Consider the following 20947-nt stretch of genomic DNA (forward strand, 5'->3'; position numbering starts at 1 on the left):
CAGTACCTACTTGTTTAAATGGAGGAAGGAAAAGAAAATAACGAGACACTACCCAGTCCCTCAAACTTTTAAATGTTTTTCATCCAAAAATTTAATTGCAGAAGTATTTACATCAGATGATATCAGCAATGATTAAACTACTTTTAAGAGGCAAAATCTTCAAAGAGTTAATTCTGAAAAATGTGTAAAATACAGAACTACAGTGATGTGTTTAAAATAACAGAAAAAAATACAGTGAGAAAATCAGTAAACACTATAATATATAAAACATATATAAATGCATCTTTGATAAACAGGTGAATAATTCATTTATAAATGTAACAGTATTAACTAAAAGACAATGAATAAACAAATTATACATTCCGTATCAGTATTTTGCATGCCATCATAACAGCTTATCAAAAATAACCAGAACAAAGGAACAAATTGATAACAAAACATTAATAAGAGCAGTTTCAATGAGGCATATATTATATATTAATATATTTATATATATTTATTTACAAATAATGAATATTTGGCATTATATTCATCCTCACTATAGATATGATATACAAGAGATGAAAATAGTTTTCGCTAAACAACTACCTTTTTAATTTGTCTAGTAATTTGAGTCATTTCACATTCCGAGACCAAGGAAGTGGTGTAAAAGTCTATCTTGATGGTTCTCTACAATGTCAATATATTCAAGAAAAAGTCCCATCAAAAGATTTCATATTTACTAAAAGCAGATAGACAAACAAACATGTAGTGTGGCCATCGATGAAGAGGAACTGTCCTAGACCCCAATCCATCATTTTTGGGAGAAACAGGGACATGTGATTGTTGCGAATGAACAATAAACATCACAGCATGTGATAGAAGAGTGGCGAACTACAGAAGTTGGCAGTTCCACATTTGCCTAATCAACGAACATGGCATTATTTTTCTGCTGCCTTCATTAGAATGAAGCTAAACTAAATACTATGTTTATCTGTGGTACCAGTTTCAGTCGGCTTTATGTGAAGACGATAAAACAAACTACATCTACCAGTGACTTTATTTTCCAGACAATTCATTCCCAATTAGTTGGCCTTTTACACCCCGCACAAAACCCCTATAACCACAAAAGCTGACACAATATCCCATAGACATTATAGCCTGGTATTAACTGCCTGGTTTTAAATGACACACAAACACCCTCTGGTGTCCATGTGTATTCTGCAAGAGTTACTGTCATGACACATGAGGACATACAGAAACAATATGTGGTCATGGAAAAGATCATGGGTAACAAATCAAGTGGAAAAAATATTAGAAATCGCCATGTCATTGTTTTTGTTTTTTTTACACATAAAAAATAAGTTGAGCGCCATCTAAAGGACTCAAATGGCACTGTGAGTTGTACTTACAAGCGAAGAACAGCAAAAGCAGGCAGATAAACAGCAATACAACCCTTTGATGACAGTTATGTAATGGTGGGCTCAGAAAGGGCAGAGTATCCTGAAAGTATCTAGTTTTACCAACAGTGGAGAACTGATGGTTGTCTGTGGCAGGATAGATACATTTTTATAGCACAATTTGTTATTCTATAAATGGCACTGGTATGTATCAAATGGAACATTATAGTGAGTAATTCAAATGCAGAGTACAGAATTACTCTCATAAATGGAAGGGTAGTAAAAAAAAGCATCCTGCTTTTCAATACTGAACATCCACTATAAACTCCTCCGATCCTCTATGTAAAATTGTGTATTCCACTTTTTAATTTCCCCTCGACCTGTCAAATATTCATCACACAGACATAAAAGCATTGAAAAAAAGAAGCTAAGCTATGCATGAATATGCTGCTAAAGCCATAGTGTATAGATTTAATCTGAACTTTCAATCAGAGTTGCTGGCTCTCTACCTGGGCTACTTGCCATTCCTTAGGCCATCATGTCTCCATTCATAATGCTGCTATGAGCATTTAGGGTTATCTGGATGGAATCCAATTGGAAATGGTACTGTAGAGGAGACAATACGTCTGAAATATGAGCCAAAGTAGTGGACAGCTGTCTCACTAAGGCAAACAAGAGAGGAAGAGAAGAGAATTTAAAATATTTGGCACACACTCATAGAAGCAAACTCACATGCTTGCTTGCTTGCTTGCACACATGCAAGCACACCAACCCTGATGAATTTGCATAAAACACACACACACACACACACACACACACACACACACACACACACACACACACACACACACACACACACACACACACACACACACACACACACACACACACACACACACATTTCAATGACACACTGTAAAAGAAGCAGCGAGGATATCAGAGTGTATCCTCCAGGAATGCCAGGGCTGATATAGAGACGAACCAGATCTATGTAACCCACATACTGCTGTGATTTACCATGTTATCCTCAACAGTAGAGGCAGTACAGTACAACCATCAGCACTTTTGCTTTCAAGGGCCTTTGAGGCAGTCTGGTAGCTCTTTCCAAGGACCTTAAAGGGATGACACTTAATTAAGCTCCCTTTCTGTAACCAGCACACTGGGGTATATGAGAAAACCCCATCACAACCTCCATCACAGCTACCATCTCCATCCACCTACAGAACTACTGCAGCATGGAACAACACCAAGTACACCTCAAAGCAGAGAACCCAGCCTCCCCTAAGTCAGCATGTGTCAGTGTGAGTCTTTCTCTGCCACTGCTGCGCGTCTGTCTGTGTAAAACTGTAGGAAGTAGGAACAGCAGGGGAACATCGCTAACCTGCCAACACAGATCCTGGCTTCCTGCATGACAGATAACGGTGCACTACAGCTACTATACCCTGTCATTTTGGCTAGGTTGGTTCCCTCCCTCCAACGAAATGACAACACTGAGATAGATGTATGCAGACAGCAGCCAGATCTTCACTCCCCGGGGAAGGGAATGTTTCTACACTCACACTCGTTTCATCCACACTAACTAGTCATGATACAAAATGAAGCCATGGAAGACATAAATAATTTTTATAAAATATGAGGTAAAGATAAAATGATCAAAAGAAAATGCAACTATTTTCTGTATCCTGCAAGCAACTGTAATATGCTGCAAAACATTTCAAAATGTCCTCTAAAATGTGCCTTGTTTATGTCGTTTCCAAACATCTATAATTGAACTGACCCCCAGGACAAGGCTATCAAAACAGTATCTTCTAGCAATGTAAGGATGACATACAGATGACACATAGTGACTGTTGGGCCACTGAGAAGGTGACGGTGGGGTCATGTCTCTGTGGCGCGATTGGCGAGTTGACTCGGAGGCACGGTGACCTTCCAGTCACACGGTTCCTGAAGCTGTCAACAAAGACTGTTCCTTCAACACAAACAGGACACAAAGTGACTCCAGACCGCTGAAAGGTACAGTGCACTGACTGCAGCAAGACAAGTCTCTTTCTCTCTGCACCAGTTACAATAGAAGCCAGGCGTAGGCAGCCTACCTGCAAAAATAAACAATCATTTTCTCAGTCCCAAAAATAGGTAGTTTAGAGCCGTATCAATTAGATGAGAGTGCTACTGTAAGTGTTGCATTGATTGTTTACCCAGTACTGGATCGATTGAGCAAAAAGTAGCACCAGTGACTTGGCTCATTACCCCAAAATATAACCTTTAAAATCAATTCCAGTCTATTAGAAAAAATAGACACCAGTCTGCAGCGGAATCAGCTTGTCCTGATGTCTGCAGTCTTAGATAACATTAGATAACTCAGCTACAATAGGATTGGCAATGCTGATGCCGACTAGCCTCGTGGCTATCAGTGTAATATCACCTTTTAACATATCCTACAACAGCAGAGGGGTTTCAAGGTTTGTCAAGTATGTGATAGCCTGTCATCACGAGGGGTAATCGAGTTTATACTCCACTACAGTGCACAGTATTAGTCAGATTCAGCAGAGAAGAGAAGTGCCCCTCAAATCAACACACCTCATCCCTCACCCCAACAACTCTAGTCCCAGGCCTTTTCAGGCCTCCTCTAGCCTCTTACGGGAACTGATCCAAACCCTGGTCACTACCATTCACTGTGTTACTGTGACCCAGGCACTATACAGTCCCCGCCACTTCTACATCACAGTAGGCCTCTGGAGTACATGTCTGAGCTGTGTGAGGGGAAAATAACCCCAGTGTTCCAATGACTCATATTCCCTGCAGTGCCATCCACACACAAGAGAACAAGTCCATCTCTACAACGTCACATTTTTCATGTCTTTGTTATCAGCCGGTATCAAAAAGCATTAGTCACTAAATCAAATCCTGGAGAGGTTTCTTCCTTCATACCTCTTCCCTCTGGGACTGTTTCACAGTATTACCTTGTAGCGGTTCCTAGAAAAGGTACAAATACTTTTCACACACTGCACTTGTCTGGTAGGTAATCGACAATAGAAACGTTCTCCAAGATTGTGCAAGCTGTGTTCTAATCAATGAAACAATGTAACTTATGTGTTGTTTGAACAGACACTGTTATTCCTGGGTTGGCAGCAAGGGTAGGAGACGGGCTAGATGTTTGCAGAAATGACAGCACTACTTTGATACAACACGATATGTAGGAAGGCATGGAGAGATTGAGGTGAAAAATCAACCACGTGATTAAGAATATTAATTTCCTCTCTTACAATTCAAATACAACAATACTGTTGTGAACTTTGTTTTTACATTTCCCTTGGAAATACAGAGAATTATAAGTGCAAAAGTGCATTATTTTCCGTATATTTGATTTAAAGAGCTACGCAAACCTTCCATAGCATTTTTTCCACTGCAATGAAATGATGTAAAATATTTTTCTGAAAAAAAAGTATTACATGTTGTCTGCTTCAAGTAAATGTCATAACATGTGAAATGTCAATAGTATAGGAACATTTAGAGTATAGTGTGGAATGGAGAAAGGTAATGAGAATGATTTAGACATTTTTAAATCACTTTTTTTTTTACCATGACCCTTGACCTTTACCTGACTGTGTAGAAATCTGAATTTTCCAACTTTGACGACTTTAACATAAGCAGAGCTTACTGTGAGTGCATAAAACAAACATTTCAGAAGGGATGACCCACCTGCCTCTTGGTCAGAAGCTACAGTGCGGCATGTACAGTTGAGGTATTTCAAACTTTCAAATAGGTTCACTTGAATCATTTTGTGATTGTTATCTTGTGAACACAATTGGAAACAGTAGGATAATTGTAGGGGTTTCCACCAAGAGTTGGACTCATCATGGGGTCATCAATTCGTAACTGGGTTTGTATTCTCTCCGGTTGCTGGTAGGTTTCAAAGCTACATTTTTTAATTGCACTTTGCAAATGTTGAAATATACATACATACCCTTCCAGAATAATTTAATGAGAGTTTTGGGGGATGGCTATTCTATCATGTAACACTATTCCACTAACAAAAAACTTTTTCATGGGAAAACCAAGGAGAAGATGAACCAATGATGAACCAATTCTTAGATATACACTGAGTATACAAAACATGCCCTTTCCATGACATAGACTGACCAGGTGTGTCCAGGTGAAAGCTATGAGCCCTAATTGATGTAACTTGTTAAATCTACTTCAAATCAGTTTAGATGAAGGGGAGGAGACAGGTTAAAGAAGGATTTTTAAGCTTTTGAGACATGATTTTGTATGCGTGCCATTCAGAAGGTGAGTGTGCAAGACAAAACATTTAAGTGCCTTTGAACGGAGTATGGTAGTAAGTGCCAGGCACACCGGTTTATGTCAACAACTGCAACGCTGCTGGGTTTTTCACGCTCAACAGCTTCCTGTGTGTATCAAGAATGGTCCACCACCCAAAAGGCATCCAGCCAACTGTGAGAAGCATTGGAGTCAACATGGGCCAGCATCCCTGTGGAACACTTCGACACCTTGTAGAGTCCATGCCACGACGAATTGAGGCTGTTCTGAGGGGAAAAGCGTCAGGGGGGGTGTTCCTGATGTTTAGTATACTCAGTGTATATCCACTAATACATATCTGTTGATGGAAGAGGAGTTTTGTGATATCCTACTCAGTGAGGCCTAGAGTGGAGATGAACTCCGAAGGTAAGGATAGTGAAGTAATGAGGAGACAGATAAAGGAGGGAAGTGTACAGTAGATAGTCTAGAAAAAAGGCTAGTTAAAGGAGAGTCTAGTTGAGGGGTAGTCTGAGGGGGGAGACGCCCCTCACCCTTGACCCCTGTCCCAGTCCTCTCAAAGGCGAGTCTGGGCCTCAGGGATGTAGATCTCGATGCTGTCTGCTCTCTCTGACACCGAGTTCTGACGGAAGGAAGCCGCACGCTTGGCCTGCATCAGCCTCCTGCGTGCTTCCAGGCGGTGGCGGTCTGGAAGGTCAAGAGACTTCTCCCGTGTCACGCCTCTCTTCCCGATCATGGACTTCTTTGGTGCGACAGGTGGTAACTGGACACAGGAAGAAAGAGAGACGAACTCGACCAAAATCCTGTCCGTATCGAAATCTATTCTAGAATTCAACTTGTATAGGCAGTAGTTGACATATCAGCCATTTGAGTGGTTGGAAATACATCGGCATAGTTAAACACAATGTCAATGACATCCAGTGATGCTTCACTAAGCATTTGTCCTCGCGTACAGAGCAGCTCCACTCTACACCACTACTACGTGGCTCTAAGTAATCTCACATCTGGGTTTAATAATGTAGCTGAATCTGTGACCATAGAAATATAAGGATCCTATTTCTATGCCTGTCTCCCCTGTGACTGAGACTACCCACCATAGACAACAGAAAAAGAATACATTGTATTCTGTATACCTGAGCGCTACCCACCCTTTTCTCTGGGCTCTTCTCCACGGGCCTCCAGTCGTTGTTCTTTATCTGCTGCAGCTCGTCAAACTTGGCGGTGACGTCATCGATGGACAGCTGCAGGAGGTCCCAGAATCCAGCCAGGTCCTGAGAGGTGGGGCGGGGCATGGCACTGGGGTCCTGCAAGGGGTTATAAAGGACCACATCAGTGCCTGAATTACAAATACTCAAATCCCAGTGTGCGTCAGGAGTTATTTGTTGCACTTCTACCAAAGCCCACTAGATGTCCTTATCAGACCTTAAACAGAGGAAAACCTCAATGATTTATGGTATATTTTTCTAATAATAAAACAAATGTTTCCAGCAAAGTCATGGTCAAAGTTCAGAAAAGACAAGCATCTTATTCCCATCGTCATCTCATGGTTAGACTATAGGACTTGGAGGACAATCCATTGAAATGAGCCATAACAAAAATGTGATCAGTAAGTAGCAATCCCTTCTAATCCCCTGAGGGGAAAAAATGAAGAGGGCTCACATTTCTTTCACTGCCAGTAAGTCTTATTCATCACATCACATCGGCTAGAGTCACAATCAGTCACACTATTGACCCCACAGACAATATTAGCGAGACTATAGCCTAAACCAATACCTCCAACTCTGTTATGAAGTTAAGAGTTGAGAAATAAGATCCATAGCATCCCATTGGTCGCGGGTCACCATCTCCCCCCATTAATTCAGTGACTTTATGTGCTTCATATATTGAATGGCTGGAGGGCACAACAATATCCCAGCCGACTGTCTGGTGGCATTTCAGACTGCTGCATTCTGGATGTAGATCTGAATATATAGGCTCTGAAGTAAAGGCCAGGTTCACTCTGAATTACAATGAATAGTGGAAGGTCTCAGAAAGTAAAAATGGTAAGCAGTACTTACTCAGTGTTAAGAAATACAGTTGCTGTACATTGGTAAAAGGTAATTGCACAATTTCTAAACGCAATAGTTTAGGTCACTGCCACTAGAAAGTGATGCTAAGACCTACAGTATATGTAGATACATACCAGGTAAATCTTTGGTAGTTATGTAAGTCCTAAAGCTGTAGTATACCTTATACTATAGTACATAGAGTAAGTACCTGCTAAAGAGTAATTCAATAAGTTGTGAGACTATAATTAGATTACAGTTAGCCATGGGTAAGTTTATCCAGTTCTCCACTATAGTATAGAGTGGTGGGGCGGGGCGGGGCCCGGGAGTAGAGGTAGAAGAGGTGTGGGGGGGGTGGCGGGGTGTAGAGGCACTGAGGCACTATTCTGAATGCACAGCACCAGATCAGGCCTGATGGGTGACTCATAGCAGTGTGGAGAGGCTGTGACAGGCTGAGATCTCACCCCATCACTGATCTACCTCATTCATCGTCTCGGTCTGAAACTTCACAGGGGAGATACACAGAGGCCCAAAGGAGAAGTAGGGGGAAGACAGCGCTGGGCTCATCTCATCAATATTGCTGGGGGTTCAAAAAGAAGGCTGCACACAATCCAGCATAAGCAAACAAATACAAAAGCATCAATTTATACTGGGGGAGTGAATGAGGCTGACACATTAAAGGATTCTGGGAAATATAAGCCTTGCCTGTGTCAGTATGACTTAATCCTGTAGCTCCTCCCACAATAAAACCTGCTGCTATACTCTGCGTCTGTCTTTGAAAGCTTGTTCAACTCCAGCTTATGTTATCCAGGAGGAAAAAGGGGGTGGGGGGTGGGGGGGTGGGGGGGGGGGGTGGGGGGGGGCTCGATAAAGCGCAATTAGACATCTCCTTAAGCCTCTTATTTGCGGACGCCACTTCTTCAAACGGACTCAAATCCATGTTCTGAAAGTGTATGCAGTATTATTTGTAAACTGTCTTTGTCATATGGAGAGATGCAGCAGTTTGGGTAAGCTTTAATAACTGCTCTCCTCTCCCCTACAGTGAGGGAAATAGAAGCAGGAAAACTCTATATAAAAGACTAGTTCAAACTAAATAATCCCTGTGCACTTTTCAGCCTTTCCTGAATGCAGCAATTTCCGCTGTATATGTCAAAAAATAGCAACACATTTTTTTCATAAGCAAAGACAGGCTTAATCTGAAATATTGGATATTTGGCTGATATCAATAAAGAGGGGTAAGATTAGCGGCAAGGAAAGTATCGTCCATATATTCCAGCCCTTCCGAGTGTTTTTTGATAGAATGAAGAGAGTGGACTGTGGCAATAGTTCTTCATGTAAAAGGCGGGCGTCTCAGTATTCTAGTCAGAGCTGTGAGTGCATCATTGGGAATGCGTACATTCACAGTCTCTCATTGTTCTCCTCAAGACGTTCACATCTCAGATAGAAACACAAAAAAATAAGGTTTTTTCACACTCAATGGTGCATTTAAAAGCTTCTGACCTGTTGGCCTAAGCCATTCTATGTAAGAGACAAGAGAACCGTGCCGGTGGATACAGGAATGCAGCCGATATAACTGTGTCCTTTCCTTTCACAGAGTAGCGCAATCGTTTTTTTTTTTAAACACACACTCACAAACACGCTCACATACCGTATGTACACAGACACACAGTGACTTGTTACTCACCAGGTTCTGCTGACACAACCAGTAAAACTGCTGGAATTTCTGAGACATAAGGAGCTGAGCACTGCCCACCGCACTCCTGATTTTACCTAGGACTGAAAGACAGACATTCAACTGATCATCTGTCATAGGAAAGTCTTGCGAGTCTCTATGGGAGAAAAATGTCTGCTAATTGACTGTATATGATGACTCCTATCCCACTCACTGTCCTCAGAGAGGTCGTTCTCCTCCGCCTCTGCCTCCATCTCTTTACACCATCCCTCCATCCTCTTGGTCTCTGCGTGGAGCAGCTGCATGAACCAGCTTCCATCCCTCCGTAAGGCGGGGGACGTCCGGCCCGACTCGCCAGACGACTCTGCTGGCTCCCTGGGGGAGGGGGGCTCTAGCTGCCAGGTGGTCTCGTTGGAGGTCTGCTGGGGGCAAGGGGGCTCCGTAGGGGTCCGGTAGTCCTCCCGGTAGCTGAAGAGGCCTTGGGTGCGGACGGTGCGCACTCCATACTGGGTGGGCGTGCTGGGCTCAGAGTGCCCCCCTAGGAAGCCCCCTCCAAACTGTAGGCCCTTGTCCTCCATAGTGGGAAACCCCTCCATCTCCATGTCAGCCTGCACAGAGGCTGTTACACTGTTGGAGCGCTTCAACCTGCCCTGCCCTCTGAGACACAGATTAGGGAAAGCAAATATTTAGGCCATCAAGGGATATTGTAAACAAACACACCCAGGTAGAGAAAGAGGAAAGGCTGGTGGCTTTAATAACAACACATTGTTAAAGATTAGCACAAATCCAGAAATGGGAAAAGGAACCTATTAAAAAAGTAATTTTACCGTCTGTCAGCTTCCACCTGGATCCCCACAGAATGGTATTCCTTCGACCCTTTACTTTCTGACTCCGAGTCGGTGGCTGCTTCCACCTAATACAGCATAATAACACAGCAACAGTATTCTCATTATTACCGCTCCCAGATGTCCGTGGGGTTATTGGTTTGGGGCCGGTGCTGCACCTCCTCAACTCTAAGCGGCCTGACAGAACATAACTGCAGTGTGATTTATGGAGGCAGAGAACCCAACCGAACACAACCAGTTTGTCTACACCCCAGCACAGTGATTTATACCAACAACAAGCTGCCGTGGTGGAGATACACAGTGGTGGTAGTTTAAAAAAAAGAAACCTATTACAAAACCTGATTAGGGAGTTACCGAGGTGTGATCACCAGGGGTTTGGTGTGTGACACAGACACACAGATTTTGGTTAGTGTTCATTGGTGCATGGTGCTGGCCAGGGATGATAGAGACTGATCCCTGTTTGTCCTGAGGGTGCCCGGATCCTCTAACTGAACCCCACCCTCTCCATATGATTGGCACCCTTTATAAAGATGAGCAAAAAAAGACTGCATTACAAAAATATGGTGGGGCATCTCTGATGATATGGGACTATTTTGCTCCCACTGGTCCTGGGGCCCTTGTTAAGGTCAAAGGCATCATGAACTTTACTAAGTACCGTGACATTTTATCCAAACACCTGGTTACCCTCACCAGGAGGCTGACACTTGGCCACAAGTGGATCTTCCAGCAAGACAATAACCCCAATTGAGCAATTGCATTAGTATAAAATAATATAATTTTCTAAAATGTTTGGAGCATGAAATATAGCTCAGTGTTTGTATTATTCATTTTATAGTCTTTTTAAAATCATTTTATCAAAGCTGCCAATAATTATGGACCTGACTGTATTTCAAACAAAAACCATCCTGTATGGCTGGCCCTTTATTAGAAGTATTGTCAATAAAGGTTTTATCCTGAAGTTACATATAACCTACAGTCTACATGGACTAGTAATATTTGGGAGGCAGGTGTGTGTGGTAGCTAGAATTAGTCCTTGAGAAGCCCACTCCCAGGCTGTGTCTCTGATGAGTAACACAAGTGTGAGAACAGCAGACTTCTAATTTTACAATTTACTATATGATTAGCAGGGTAATTTGAAAATCAATTCATCCACATTTTAATCCTCCTTCCCTCTGAGAGATCACACCTTCCCCCAGTTCTGAGTTAATGGCCTGACCCTGACAGAGTGTTCCAGCCGACGCAGGCAGAATCCTGACTAGGGCCAGCTTGGAACGGCTGTCTGTCTGAGAGCCTTAAGCCTTAAAAGCTCCAAACTCACATTAATAACTCTTTAGCTTTAAGTGGTTTGAAACGAATGGAGGAGTGTGTGTTCATGTCTAGTAGCCATGTGCATAGATAGAGCCCTTTTGCCCTCCTATGAAAAAAGTTGTTTTCTTTTACTAAATACTTTTTATTAAATGTTTTGTCTATTTTCTTTCTTGCAACTATAAATGTAACAAATTGCCTATCAAACTACATCATTTCTCATGAAGTCATTTATCTTGAAAAAAATTCCCCTCCACCGCCCTTCTGCCACCACGAGCGTGGCAGTGCCTTGCTGCATTCTTCCTCGTCACATGCACATCCGCTGGGCAGTGAGTTTGAAATGAATATCACGTGTAGGTGTGCTTTGCAATTGCTATCATGTGTCGTCTCACGTACAGGGACAGGGAAGAAAGCAACAGCAGTTTGCATCTGTCAATAGCAGAACAAATTCAAATCAAGTAAAGACTAGTCAGTTAGTCGTGACAGCATAGCCTCGTTAACTAGCTCATTCATCTAGCCTACACTAGCGATGATCAGCTGATACAGCCCACCCCGTAGTGGTTTGAGCAAAGAAGTAGTTATTCTTCTTCCTCCCTTTCATCTGAGGTAAAAATGTAAATTATGTTACACTGCAGAGTAGCCTGGTACAAACAGCACAACGGGTGACAGTGCTCTGACCCCCCCCCCGTCTCCCCCGTCTTTCCCAGAAAGAAAGTCAGCGGTGAGTTGCTGCTGGTTGAGGTGACCTCTGTTACTTTCTGGCACAAAGCAAAGTCCATTTCAGAGAGACTGCTGCTCTATGATGGATGAGGAGAGGAGATATTTTGGAGAGCCTGGGCAATGTTCAAAGTGTGCTGGCAGAGACAGAAAAAAAAACTGGTTTGGTGAACACCCACACATCATGTTGTACACACACACACACACAACGCCAGACACACATACTACACACACAGCACAGGTGTGAAAACTATGGAAACTGTAGGCATCAGCATTTTACTCAGACATGGCTACTGAGATGAAGGTAGGTTGGTCGTGAGAGTAAGGTCCTGCTACAGTATCCATTCTTATACTGTCCCAATACGGACACCATACACTTTAATGTACCCCAGAAGATGCGGGGTCAAAACTCAAAGTGCAGAAAGGGTCAAAGGCTAAGGATTCAAATTGGGGTCCTGCCAGAAGTAAGGGGTGAAAGGTCAAATTATAGGCTATAGGCTACACTTCCAGAGGTTAATTATACTGTACTGTATATCCCCAGGAGGTTTGTGATGATGCAGGTGAATTTAGATTGATCTTACTACACTGGCCAAATACTAGTGGCACAGTTTAAAGATACACTTTGTAGGAAGTTTTGATGCATTTTTTGCATTGCATGCAGCCCTTCTGGTTGTTTCAATAACCGTGGACCTTCACACTGCCAGCCATCTCTAATCAAAATGCTTCTGTATTTTACACACATCACTGGAGCCAATTTGAAAACCAATATAATTCAGGCCCACCACGATGAGCGTAACGACGTTCAGCTCAGCCACTTAAAATCATCATCATTCATCCCCTAGGATAGGCTGCCTGATCATCTCTGGGTGACTGAGACTCACCTGTCTTCACAAACAAGCAGAACAACTCTAATATTCTCTATTGATGAAAGGCTGTGTGCAGTCTGAAGGGATGCCTGTTTACCGGTCTGTCTGTTTTATTCAGGGGCATGGACACATCTGACGTCCGCAGACTGCGTGTGTGATCAAGCCCCTTATTCTCAGGGTGACAATAGAGTGAGAGAGGGCGAGAGAGACTCATTCAGTAAAGCGAGTTGAAAACAAATGAATGGATTGCAGTAAGATGACTCATTGGTGCCATTTTTAGACCTAGAGGAGAATGGGATGTGTGAGTGTGTGACCTTATGAATGTGTGGGTATGTGTATGCACAATGTGTAGGCCTGTGTATGTGTGTGTGTGTGTGTGTGTCCCTCACCTGTATCCCTATGGAGGAGCGTGGTGTTTTGAGGTACTCCTCAGCCTTGGACACCAGGATGGCTTTATCACAGGTCATCACTGAGCTGTGACTGTGACGGTCTGTGGACGGGTGCCTCTTCCCAGACCTCAGCCCAGCTGCCTCCATGGCTATGGTCACGGCCTTGGCACTGTCCAGGCTGTCTGTGGAGTTATACAGGGCCCTGCCCAGGCTCAGGCCCAGCCCGTCCCCCCACCCTCGAGGGTGCCTGCCTTCATGGTACGTGTCCTGGGTGGACTCTGTACTGCTCTGGGCAGTGACGGAGATGAGGGGCTTGGAGCCTGAGGTGGAGCGGGGTGGGACCGGCGGAGGGGTCGTCTTCTTGTAGTTGTTCATGTACGTGACCGCTGAAAGATAAGAGGTCAAAGTTAAAAGGAATGCACAGTTGAAGTCGGAAGTTTACATACACTTAGGTTGGAATCATTAAAACTCGCTTTTCAACCACTCCAAAAATGTCTTGTTAACAAACTATAGTTTTGGCAAGTCAGTTAGGACATCTACTTTGTGCATGACACAAGCCATTTTTCCAACAACTGTTTACAGACAGATTATTTCTCTTATAATTCACTGTATCACAATTCCAGTGGGTCAGAAGTTTACATACACTAAGTTGACTGTGCCTTTAAACAGCTTGGAAAATTCCAGAAAAGTATGTCATGGCTTTAGAAGCTTCTGATAGGCTAATTGACATCATAAGAGTCAATTGGAGGTGTACCTGTGAATGTATTTCAAGGCCTACCTTCAAACTCAGTGCCTCTTTGCTTGACATCATGGGAAAATCAAAAGAAATCAGCCAAGACTTCAGAAAAACAAATGTAGACCTCCACAAGTCTGGTTCATCCTTAGGAGCAATTTCCAAATGCCTGAATGTGCCACGTTCATCTGTACAAACAATAATACGCAAGTATAAACACCATGGGACCACGCAGCCGTCATACTGTTCAGGAAGGAGACGCGTTCGGTCTCCTAGAGATGAACGTACTTTGGTGCGAACAGTGCAAGTCAATCCCAGAACAACAGCAAAGGACCTTGTGAAGATTCTGGAAGAAACAAAAGTCTCTACATCCACAGTCAAACGAGTCCTATATCGACATAACCTGAAAGGCTGCTCAGCAAGGAAGAAGCCACTGCTCCAAAACAGACATAAAAAAGCCAGATTACGGTATGCAACTGCACATGAAGACAAAGATTGTATTTTTGGAGAAATGTCCTCTGGTCAGATGAAACAAAAATAGAACTGTTTGGCCATAATGACCATCGTTATGTTTGGAGGACTGGTGCACCGTGAAGCACGGGGGTGGCAGCATCATGTTGTGGGGGTTCTTTGCTGCAGGAGGGACTGGTGCATGTCACAAAATAGATGGCATCATGAGGATGGAAAAGTATGTGGGTATATTGAAGCAACATCTCAAGACATCAGTCAGGAAGTTAAATATTGGTCCCAAATGGGTCTTCCAAATGGACAATGACCCCAAGCATACTTCCAAAGTTGTGGCAAAATGGCTTTAGGACAACAAAGTCAAGGTATTGGAGTGGCCATCACAAAGCCCTGACCTCAATCCTTTTGAAAAATGTGTGGGCAGAACTGAAAAAGCATGTGCGAGCAAGGAGGCCTACAAACCTGACTCAGTTACACCAGCTCTGTCAGGAGGAATGGGCCAAAATTCACCCAACTTATTGTGGGAAGCTTGTGGAAGGCTACCCAAAATGTTTGACCCAAGTTAAACAATTGAAAGGCAATGCTACCAAATACTAATTGAGTGTATGTAAACTTCTGACCCACTGGGAATGTGATGAAAGTAATAAAAGCTGAAATAAATCATTCTCCCTGCTATTATTCTGACATTTCACATTCTTAAAATAAAGTGGTGATCCTAACTGACCTAAGACAGGGATTTTTTTAGGTGGATTAAATGTCAGGAATTGTGATAAACTGAGTTTAAATGTATTTGGCTAAGGTGTATGTAAACTTCCGACTTCAACTGTATATGTATATGTGGTAGTTGAAGTAGGTGAGGTACTGTAGGGCTTTGCTATTGACGATCAGAGAGAGGAAAGGCCACTGAGTGCTATTCACTGTGGAGAGTTGACAGACCTTCTCCTTACATGTACTTGATGAGCAACTTATTCTAAGAGAATACGGTTTTACATCCACAGAGATGGACTGCTGGACTAATAAAATACTTTGGGTTTGATGTGTCCTCTTCTTTAAAAGAGGGCTTTGTAGGAGCAGCCCAATACAAACAGCTTGTCCATTTAAAGAACATCTAATGATCAAAACCCAGAGTGGTCTTGGCTCATCAGAACTCTCAGAGAGGGAATGAGGAACACCCTGAATTATACAGTAGGTAAGCACTTAGTTTCCCATTCACAAAATTATCTCAAAGAGGTCACCAAGATGAGTCAGTAGAGAGAGAGTGTAACAAAGAACAGATAAAAAAAAAGAAAAGAGAGACATGGAGGGAAAGCGAGAGAACAAGAGAGATAGAAAGAGAGGGTGAGGAAGAGAGTGAAAGAAAGAGAGAAAGAGAGAAAGAGAGAGATGATTCAGCAGAAGGACCAAAATAAACACATTATTACTAAGCAAGTCATGCAATGGGGACTCATAACTCTTGCCCCCCCCATCTTGGCAGTGTTACTTAGCATTTAGGCTGTCCATTCACGTCCAGGCACAGTTTGAGGCATGTACACAAATACAAAAAATAATAATAATAATTCAACAAGAACAAATAATTTCAAATGAATATTGAAATGCAGAAAAGCCTGTGAGCTGCTTGTAAAAGGAAAGAAGTATCTTAGGACCTGAAGGTCATAACTACAATGGCAACCATACCAGGCAGACAGGTGGTTTACTTTACCTTTAAATCACACAATAACTAACCAGAGAGAGAACCTGCTCTTCATCTCCATGACAACAACATGGACACATTTTCTTCACACTAAACAAGAACATTGTGCTGACAAGAATGCTGCTGAGTTAAGTGGTAAACTGGGCTTTCTGAATAGAACAATATTAACAGTTTTTTCTTTAAATATTTTCTTCAAACTCAAAATAATTTCTTATGGAAAACTTTAGCATTACAAATTCATCATGCTGAACCATTTTGTGCTTGAGCCCCCCCCCCCCCCCCCCCACACACACACACATCCAGTTTAATTAATTTGAGACACAATGAGTGTGATTCAAGTGCTCAGTCTCCGTTAGGGAATCGCAATTTATCAGGTCTGAATTGTATGCTAATAGTAGAGAGAGCGAGGGACGTGTCATTAAGAGCATTTCTTCCAGATTAAATTGATCACTCTCAGAAAACAGTGTGTTATTTCACAGGCTTTTAAGGATATGTAAATGATCTGGGAAGTGGATGGATGGAGAACTCTATTATCATCACTGTCAAGAGTGTCCCAGCCCAAAAAAACAAAACAAAAACTAAGATGAGAACTACCTCAGACACTAATTAAAACTACTTCAGAGAGAGGGGAGGGGGAGAGAGAGAGAGCACGAAGTGAGTGCCTAGAGAGAGAGAGCAGAGAGAGAGAGCACGAAGTGAGTGCCTAGAGAGAGAGAGCAGAGAGAGAGAGCACGAAGCGAGTGCCTAGAGAGAGAGAGCAGAGAGAGAGCACGAAGCGAGTGCCTAGAGAGAGAGAGCAGAGAGAAAGAGAGATAGAGAGAGAGGCAGAGAGAGAGAGAGAGAGAGAGAGAGAGAGAGAGAGAGAGAGAGAGAGAGAGAGAGAGAGAGTACGGAGAGCAGAGAGAGCTTTGAGAGAGACAGGACAGGACAGGAGATAGAAGTGTGCCATACACCAGTGACTTCTTCTCTGTCACTCCATAGCTGACAGCACACCATCTGCCACGGTGGCTGATGTAAATATCCTTGCCTGAACTCCATCCTTTAAAACAAAGTGACTTGACAAAGTGCTCTGCCCGCCATATGGTTCAGTAAGGGCCAAGGAAATAAACATAGAAACCTTGGCCTGTACAGAGGAGAAGGGTGTGTGTGTGTGTGTGTGTGTGTGTGTGTGGTGGGTTGCTGCAGTCCTGGCTGGACCTGGGTAGAGAGAGAGGGGGCATGAGGGGTGTCTGGTTGAAGGGAGGGGCAGAGGGAGGGAGGCAAGGGGGCTCATAACTGACAGACCATCAGTTATGTGGGCCAATGTCCGGAAAGCGTTCGTCATCGATAGCGTCATCGATAGAGCACTCACGACTTCTCTCACTCCCTCAGCCCGTTTCAGGAGGGGGAGAGGATAACGGCGTAGAAGAGGAGTGGGTGCGGGATCATTTTACATTCCACTGTCGTTTTTCAATCTACCTTTGAGATCAAGGCTTGTGCCTGATGAATCAATAAGGTAGAGAGATGCTCAAGGAGAAAACAGCCAGGAGTGACCAAACAGGAACACAGAGATAGTCGCTGGGTCTCAGCAGTAAAACAATGTGGTGGTGTTGCTGTGTGTTGTCTTGATGGATTTGATAAGCCCGTGTGAGGGTGGGACTGCTCTTTCACAGCATTTGAACTGTATTTCATGAATAAATAATAATGACGAAAAAATAAATATTATTCATCACCAGCTATTGGCTCAGACAGGAGGTTTACCTGGGGTTTCGTGGGTCGTCCGGTCAATGGTGCAGGTAGAGGGAAGGCGGAACTGGATCCCTGAAACAAGCCAGCCAATCACATTCAACATCCTGCCTAGTGCCCAGAACATGCACCAATCATAGTACACTATACAGAAAAACAGCTACATACTGTAAGTGGCAGATAAATCAAGGATAATGTATCAATTCAAACACCATGATTGGATTGTGAGGAAGCAGCAGAATACTTTTTCCTTCAACAGTAAAATATAGGTAACTGACAAAATAAAGGAAACACCAACACAAAGTGTCTTAATAGGGTGTTGGGCCACCACAAGCTGCCAGAACAGCTTCAGTGCACCTTGGCATAGATTATACAAGTGTTTGGAACTCTATTGGAGGGATGCAACACCATTCTTACACAAGAAATTCCATAATTTGGTGTTATGTTGATGGTGGTGGAAAATGCGGTCTCAGGTGCCGCATTTTTTTTTGATCTGAGACACACACACACACACTAAGCATGATGGGATGTTAATTGCTTAATTCATTTAGGAACCACACCTGTGTGGAAGCACCTGCTTTCAATATCCCTTTGTATCCCTCCTTTACTCAAGTGTTTCCTTTATTTTGGAAGTTACCTGTATATTCACACAGTGAAAAGAATGGTGACATTTCTATCCATAGAAATATGCACTCAGAAGATAAGGCTTTTGGCTAATAATTAGCTTACTAAAGTTTTGGTTCCTTGATGATCGTTTTTAACTAGCAGTACACTGTACATTTCAAATGATTTAAATGTGAAATGAAAGATATGTTCTTATACAAGATATGACCCTAGTTGACCCTGGAAACTGTAATAGGGTCAGTACGAGGCTATGAGAAGACGTACAAAGAGGAAGCAAATCCCAGCAATCACGCTGAGACATTTACGCATCACTCTCAAGCTAAAGCAGCTGAGATCATTGGCTGGCTGTTAGACGGCATTAGCATCCTTGTAAGAAAGCTGAGCGTTTAGCATGGCTAAACAGAAAATAATGAATGATGGATGGGCAGTTAAAGGTATGGGCATTGGCAAGCATGGCTCACCTTCCTGGGAGGGCTTAGAAAAAGAACTTCATGCACTGCCATGTTGATGAGCACTTTGGGGATTGCTAAGCAACGAACGGAACGCCATAGTAGGCAATGAGGGAGGAAGAAGAAGAATCTCTTCACGTTCCTAACTTGACAGTAAGCAGTAGGTGATAGTAATTATAATAACTACTAAAGGAGAGCATTTTAACTTCCAGTTATCAATGTTGGGTAAAATAGCCCATCCAAAACAACTAAGAACATTCTAGGCTGATCACACGCTGTGAGGTGAAGTTCCCTACACCGACACTCATTAAATCACGAGTCAGAGGTGTGTTCATGCTGCATCAAATGTTGCTGTCCTAATATGAACACCATACAATTGGTATGTCATAACGTCTTGGCCTGCTTCAAGACGAAACTGTATCAAATGAAACATCCAACAACGCAGCAACAGCGAGAGGAAGTCTGGTGTATTATGCAGTGGAAAGGAAGTAAATGAATGTGACAATACAACCTAATTAACTTCTCTCCTGTGAAAACCTTGTCAGGTTCAGCCAATTGATCTAACTTTTCGAAACGGCAGCACATGAAAATAAGGAATTTAGCACAGTTTCTGCTCAAAACAATAGGACAGAGTATACATTTCAAATACATTTCTAATCAAATACATTTCTAATCTAATCTTTTTTTCTCCCAGTGTACTTTGTTAGGGCCCATGATTTACTGGGCTATTTCATACACAGCTCCTTAATAAGGATAGCACAGAAGTCTCGTGTTTCCTCTGGCTGTTGCCTTGCTGGTAGCAGAGCTGTCATTCTGTATTTTCAATAGTCTCTGGGATCTGTTCCCAACACTGGGCACAAAAATATACGACCCAGCACCAAACGCAGTACAGTAGGTGTCAAAATAATACATCTTCAGAATCATCATAACCATGCAGTTTAACATCGTCACTATCCCGGGTGTCCGGGTCAATAATGTCACCAGTAATTCTCAGAAATAATCTGGTGATTTACATATTTTGTTGTATACAAAAGGATGAACATTAACATTTGGATAGACTTGAGTAGCAGCTGTTAGAATGACATTGGTTCCTGAGCATGAGGATGATCAGTGACAGTAGAGACACGGCAACATCACTCCCCTGTGGCAGACAGACAGACAGGACCTCCATGCCATTGCTACCTGGGGATGGATGGAGTTGACATTGAAAGGGAAACATCCCAACAGATGTCTTTGAAGCTTCTGTCAAATATCTGTTGATGTATACAGTGTAGGTGTTGGACAAGACTGACAAAAGCAAGGGGTAGGCATAGTAACGGTGTGTGTGTGTGTGTGTGTGTGTGCTAGCACTCTGGTACCCTATAAACCATGACCTCTTTTGTATTCTAGTCAAATGCAAGGGAGTCTGTCACCCATGTTTGCGAATGGTTGCTGTTCATACAAGGACCTGTACATTGCTAGACATGACCGCCTTGTCCACCTGACAGCCAGTGAGGTGAGACCGGTAGTCTCCCCAACGGCACACATCCTTAAACATTCTCGTGTAAGTTAGTTTGATGTTGATGATAATGCATTTTCCTGTGTACCAAATACCCCAGATATTGTTGTTTTAGGGGAGGCCAGATGGAGGTGCTCACAGGGAGCAGGCCTTTGGTGACACGCTTCTTAAAACTTTAAATACCAGCCCCTCGTATCCAGCTTGGACAGCCTTGGATATAGGTGCAAGCTAGTAGCACTGATAGTTGGCCGTCTTGGCCATGTACATAGG

General features: G+C 42.9%; 1 protein-coding gene across 1 annotated transcript in view; it reads right to left on the reverse strand.

Moving 5' to 3' along the window:
• Window positions 1-5888: 5888 nt before the first annotated feature.
• LOC109903156 (disks large-associated protein 2) overlaps window positions 5889-20947 on the reverse strand; it is a 156829-nt gene continuing 141770 nt past the window's right edge. Inside the window, exons 8-14 of the mRNA XM_031788283.1 lie at window positions 18122-18181; window positions 13494-13879; window positions 10199-10284; window positions 9586-10028; window positions 9384-9475; window positions 6803-6958; window positions 5889-6417 (exon numbers count right to left, since the gene is read on the reverse strand). Coding sequence (XP_031644143.1) covers window positions 6211-6417; window positions 6803-6958; window positions 9384-9475; window positions 9586-10028; window positions 10199-10284; window positions 13494-13879; window positions 18122-18181 — 1430 coding nt within the window. The 3' untranslated portion in view covers window positions 5889-6210. The remainder of the gene's footprint in view (window positions 6418-6802; window positions 6959-9383; window positions 9476-9585; window positions 10029-10198; window positions 10285-13493; window positions 13880-18121; window positions 18182-20947) is intronic.

Source organism: Oncorhynchus kisutch, linkage group LG14 (genome assembly GCF_002021735.2).
Source record: "Oncorhynchus kisutch isolate 150728-3 linkage group LG14, Okis_V2, whole genome shotgun sequence".
NCBI classification, from domain to species: domain Eukaryota; kingdom Metazoa; phylum Chordata; class Actinopteri; order Salmoniformes; family Salmonidae; genus Oncorhynchus; species Oncorhynchus kisutch.